The 5,936-nt window shown below is 36.1% G+C and overlaps 1 protein-coding gene across 1 annotated transcript in view; it reads left to right on the top strand.

Annotated features, from left to right (window-relative positions):
- Positions 1 to 313: 313 nt before the first annotated feature.
- Positions 314 to 5,936, top strand: part of LOC106474155 (nocturnin-like) — a 7,620-nt gene continuing 1,997 nt past the window's right edge. The window contains exons 1-2 of the mRNA XM_013934845.2: positions 314 to 378; positions 3,983 to 4,227. Of these exons, the coding sequence (XP_013790299.1) occupies positions 314 to 378; positions 3,983 to 4,227 (310 nt within the window). The remainder of the gene's footprint in view (positions 379 to 3,982; positions 4,228 to 5,936) is intronic.

Below are 5,936 nucleotides of genomic sequence, written 5' to 3'. Positions count from 1 at the left end.
CTGAAACTGTTACCTTAAAGCGAAGGAAGGTTTCTTAGCAACGCTAGAATAATCTGCTCTGAACCTAGCAGCTGAAACTGTTACTGGAAAGCGAAGGAAGGTTTCTTAGCAACGCTAGAATAATCTGCTCTGAACCTAGCAGCTGAAACTGTTACTGGAAAGCGAAGGAAGGTTTCTTAGCAACGCTAGAATAATCTGCTCTGAACCCAACTGCTGATACGGTGCCCTGGTGTCCAGGATTTCTCTCTACTCTCGAGCCAGGTTGCCAGTGATCAGATGTAGTCACTTGTAAAACTACTAGGTCACGCAAACGATGGCCGAGTTTCCACGCGACGTAGGAATGCCCCCTGCCAAATCTCTGTTGATATACCTCGTCAGGTAAAGGATTTTTCTCCCCGTTTGTATCGTACCAGGAGGTTTAGTTTGTAATCCACAAATGATTCTGATTAACAAGTGATTATTTACGAAGATTGGTTAAGTTCGCTTCTAATGTTCGTAAAAACTATTTTCATACGTACCGCGAGCTATTCGGAGGGAGGGGGGGGGGGGGAGAGTTAAGTGTTTAATTAAGGAAATTCAGCACCATGTTTTATTGTAATTTTTTAAATGTATTTATCATAACGTTAATATTTGAATCAGTATTTATATTTTTTTTACGAGTTTACCGCCTCAGAAAACGTATCTCATGCGACATATGCCATGTTCTGGAGCTACGTCACCATGACGTCACAGCGAGGCGAGTTTTTTAACTTTCGAGTTGTGTGAAGTTTGAGGTGTAAAGTTCGTTTTAACTAACCGTTTCTGTAACATACCAGCCTTCAAACTCAAACCAAGTTAATATTTTAACCGCTTACATTATCAGTATTACGTCATTAAAGAGATAAATTATTAGTTTTAGTTGTCTTTATCAAGACTATAAATAAATAATAGAACTTTTATATAAACCGACTTTTTCGTACGGGTTTATATAGTTGAATTAATATTATTAAAGACGGACTTTGATGCAAACAAACTTGTACAGCGGATGACCAGAAATTGGCTCACTGTTGCAACACTGTTGTTGACAGCTTGAAATTAATTACTACTTCATTTTTTGTTGAGAACCAGAAGTTAATTAATTACAACACTGTGTTGTAGAGAACCAAAAGTTAGTTTGTTACTACATTGTGTTGTAGAGAACCAAAAGTTAGTTTGTTACAATACTGTGTTGTAGAGAACCAGATGTTAGTTTGTTACAAACTGTGATGTAGAAAACCAGATGTTAGTTTGTTACAATACTGTGATGTAGAAAACCAGATGTTAGTTTGTTACAATACTGTGATGTAGAAAACCAGATGTTAGTTTGTTACAACATTGTGTTGTAGAGAACCAGATGTTAGTTTGTTACAACACTGTGATGTAGAAAACCAGATGTTAGTTTGTTACAACATTGTGTTGTAGAGAACCAGATGTTAGTTTGTTACAACACTGTGATGTAGAAAACCAGATGTTAGTTTGTTACAACACTGTGTTGTAGAGAACCAGATGTTAGTTTGTTACTACATTGTGTTGTAGAGAACCAAAAGTTAGTTTGTTACAATACTGTGATGTAGAAAACCAGATGTTAGTTTGTTACAACACTATGTTGTAGAGAATCAGATGTTAGTTTGTTACTACATTGTGTTGTAGAGAACCAAAAGATAGGATTATCTAAAACATGGTACTATAACAAACCAACTTCTAGTTCTCTACATTATAGTGTTGTAACAAACTAACTTCTGGTTCTTTACAACACAGTGTTATAACAAACAAATTTTTGGTTCTTTACAAAACATGGTGTTGTAACAAGAGAAGTTTATCACAATAAAGTGTTATAGAGAACCATAAGTTTATCACAATAGATGATATAGAGAACCAGATTTAGTTATATGAAAACGATTTTGGAGCTCATAACGTCATTATAATCCATATCGCTGGTTATGTCTTCTTATGAAATAAAATGAATACCCATTTTATTCTTCCGCTATCTGAGGTTTGCGACATTTGAACGGGAGTTAGTGACTGGAAACCTTATCTTGGTGAACCCATATCCTTTTGACCTCGTGTCCAGCCAGGTATACTTCTTGATAATATGGCGTACTAGAGCATGGGCGGCTTTCCCCACTGACGTTTGTGTTAATGGGATTCTTATCTATTACAAGACATCGTATTTTGCTTTTCTATGGCTGTGATTACGTTACAGGTCTCTTTCTGGATAGTCCAGGTACCTCAAGCTGATCCATATGTTTTTATTTTTCTTTCCCAATGTCACTAAATAAAATAATATGATTGTCTTGGAAATATTAGGTCCCCGGTCTGAACACATCGTTATTATGTGAGTGTATGAATATTTTGCGTTGGAAAGGGTTCTTACATACTCTCCCCCAAAATGATAAAGTTTCGGCGGCATTACACTACCTACGAAACACCAAATAATATCATAAAGTAGTTCTAATACATTCTGTTTCGGCTGTGGTTGTCGTGTGACTGGCTCAATTGCATAATTAAAATTATTTCATAATAAATGTACTCAACCCCTCGTAATTTACCATATCGTGTTATAGACAACTAAAGTTCATAGTTACAACACCAATGAATGTTGTACTATTCTATGCCTTATTTAACTCTTAACAGTGTAGATGTTTGGCACGCAACTTTTGTTTCATCATTATAAAAAAACGAAACTTGTAATGGATTGATACTCTTCTAAACAGCGTAAATTAATGATTTTCTTACACGTGGATATTTCTTTTTTTTTAGTACTAAATTTACCACAACAATCTTGCTAGGGGTTTACTACAACAACAGTCTTACTGGAGGGTTTACTACAACAACGGTCTTACTGGAGGGTTTACTACAACAACAGTCTTACTGGAGGGTTTATTACAACAACAATCTTACCAGGGGGTTTATTACAACAACAGTCTTACTGGAGGGTTTACTACAACAACGGTCTTACCAGGGGGTTTACTACAACAACAGTCTTACTGGAGGGATTACTACAACAACAGTCTTACTGTAGGGTTTATTATAATAACCGTCTTACTGGAGGGTTTACTACAACAACAGTCTTACTGGAGGGTTTACTACAACAACAGTCTTACTGGAGGGTTTATTACAACAACCGTCTTACTAGTGGTTTTACTACAACTGCATTACTGAAGGTTTACTGCAACAACCATCTTATTGAAGGTTTACTACTACAACGGGTTTAATGACGTTTTTCTGATCGTATTTATCCACACAAGGTAATTTAGCTCTGTATCAGCTATAAAAATAGTTTTAAAAATCCTGAGTAATGATTGATATCCGGCTGATAGTCACTTGAGATGCTTAGATTTGTTTTAATTTGGCTTATTTGATATCCGACTGATAGTCACTTGAAATGCTTGAATTTGTTGTTTCAATTCTGGGTTAATTGATATCCGGCTGATAGTCGCTTGATATGGTTGAATTTTTTGTTTCAATTCTGGGTTAATTTATATCCGGCTGATAGTTAAGGATATATAGACAGACAGACATTTGGTTATTTGTATATAGATTATTGGTGGTTTTTATGTAACTAACAGGGCCACAACCGGCTGCGGACGCTAAGTAGTTGTGGGCTATAGCATCTAAACCCTGATCACTATTTGATTTTCCTTGTTAGCTGTTCTCGAGCTAACGGCGTTAAAATACAGGGATCGATTCCTTGCGGTGGACAGAGCGCAGGTAGTAGTCTGTTATGTAATTGCGCTAAGACAAAAAACAACAACAACAAACAAAAACAATCCCTAACGAACTAGCTTGTTTCCCTGAGCGTTTTCTTCATTACCGCCATCTAGTGCCGAACGTAATTTTTCTTGTTGTTGTTACGACTGTTTTCCCCCACACATCAGCTTACTTTTACTTTCTGAATTATGTTAATTGAATGTTCTTTAAAATGCAGTTATAAAATGTAGCTAATAACTGGAGAACGTTTCAGGTTGGGGAGTTTTACTTCGACTCCAAAGATTCTGAACAATGATACAGCCGACAATGATGTGGATATTCCCGAACATTCGAGTCGTGAAGAACTGCTGAAGAGATGTGAAAAAGAACTGGAACACCTTCCTCCACCAATCCGACGTTCTTTCCATTACTTTGATGGATCTCGAGTTTCGTCTGAAGAAATCCCACATTGTAAACCACAGGCGATTCGTGTTATGCAGTGGAATGTATTATCACAATGTAAGTTTTGAAATTCTCGGTCGAAACTGTAGTGTCTCTGTCCGTCCGAGGACCTGCCATGGCCTAGTTGTGTACCAGACTGTGAACCTACAGTGACCTCATAAAAAATATAACGTCACGTGTAACCGTTAATAACATTGTAAACGTCACGTGTAACCGTTAATAACATTGTAAACGTCACGTGTAACCACTAACAACTTTGTAAACGTCACGTGTAACCACTAACAACTTTGTAAACGTCACGTGTAACCATTAATAACTTTGTAAACGTCACGTGTAACCACTAATAACTTTGTAAGCGTCATGTGTAGCCATTAATAACTTTGTAAACGCCACGTGTAACCACTTACAACTTTGTAAACGTCACGTGTATCCACTGATAACTTTGTAAACGTCACGTGTAACCACTAACAACTTTGTAAACGTCACGTGTAACCACTAACAACTTTGTAAACGTCACGTGTAACCACTAACAACTTTGTAAACGTCGCGTGTAACCACTAACAACTTTGTAAACGTCGCGTGTAACCACTAATAACTGTAAACGTCACGTGTAGTTAAGGTTTTTGTTCGTCACGAGAGGTATGTGGATATAAAGACAGTCAAGGGAAGCAATGTTATTGTTTAAATTTATTATCAATCCGATTTATGATCACCATGAATCCAGTTAAAGCTTATATTATCAATCCGATTTGTGATCACCATGAATCCAGTTAAAGCTTATATTATCAATCCGATTTGTGATCACCATGAATCCAGTTAAAGCTTATATTATCAATCCGATTTGTGATCACCATGAATCCAGTTAAAGCTTATATTATCAATCCGATTTGTGATCACCATGAATCCAGTTAAAGCTCATTTACTCTAAGTTATTTACTTTGTTCGCATTGTTTGTTTGTTTTTAAAATTTGCGCAAAGTTATTTCATTGTTATATGCACTAGCTGTCCCTAGTTTTGAAGTGACAGACTAGAGGGAAGACAGCTAGTCGACACCGCCCGCTTCTCTCTACCAACGAATAACGGGATTGACTATCACATTATAACGTCCTCACGGCTGTAATGGCAAGTATGTTCGAAGACAGGATTCGATCCCGCGACCCACAAATTACAAGTTCTCTAATTACTAGGGCCATGTTAGGCCCAGTTTATTCCTCTGGATGGTAGTTTTTGTCCCCGACTTTAAAGTTTAACAACTGATCATGTGTGGCACATGTAACGATTTTTTTTCTTTCGGAATATTTAATTTTATTTCAATCAATATGTTTTCGTTTTTTAAAAAGATTGAATATAGAAAACTGCCATTTTTTGTTATAAAAAGGTGACGAAAGTGGTGTCATCTACCGACAACAAATGTAAGTGAAAGAACTTTGTGTTTTTTTTTGGGGGGGGGTATTGCTTATGTGTGAAAATGGATTTCAACCAATAGCAAGTTATTATAAAAATATATCATGCTGCATTTCAACCAACGTATGGTTATTAGAAAATGTTATATTTTTTTTTATAGAAATGAACTTTTAACAACAAGTTTTTTTTCATAAACTTTCTTTTCACTGTCGATTTTTTGTGATATTTGCAGAAAATTTAAAACGAAAAATGTACTAGAAAAAAATTAAAGATGGTTAAAGGGGAGAAAAATGTGACATCATCGGTGCTTGTAAGAAATAATCCCTTTCTTAACTCAAAGTAAAGTATTAATAAACGTCTAT

This window comes from Limulus polyphemus, unplaced genomic scaffold (assembly GCF_000517525.1).
Source record: "Limulus polyphemus unplaced genomic scaffold, Limulus_polyphemus-2.1.2 Scaffold6882, whole genome shotgun sequence".
Taxonomy (NCBI): Eukaryota; Metazoa; Arthropoda; class Merostomata; order Xiphosura; family Limulidae; genus Limulus; species Limulus polyphemus.
The sequence above is the reverse complement of the archived record's forward strand: the minus strand, read 5'-3'. Positions and strand labels throughout refer to the sequence as shown.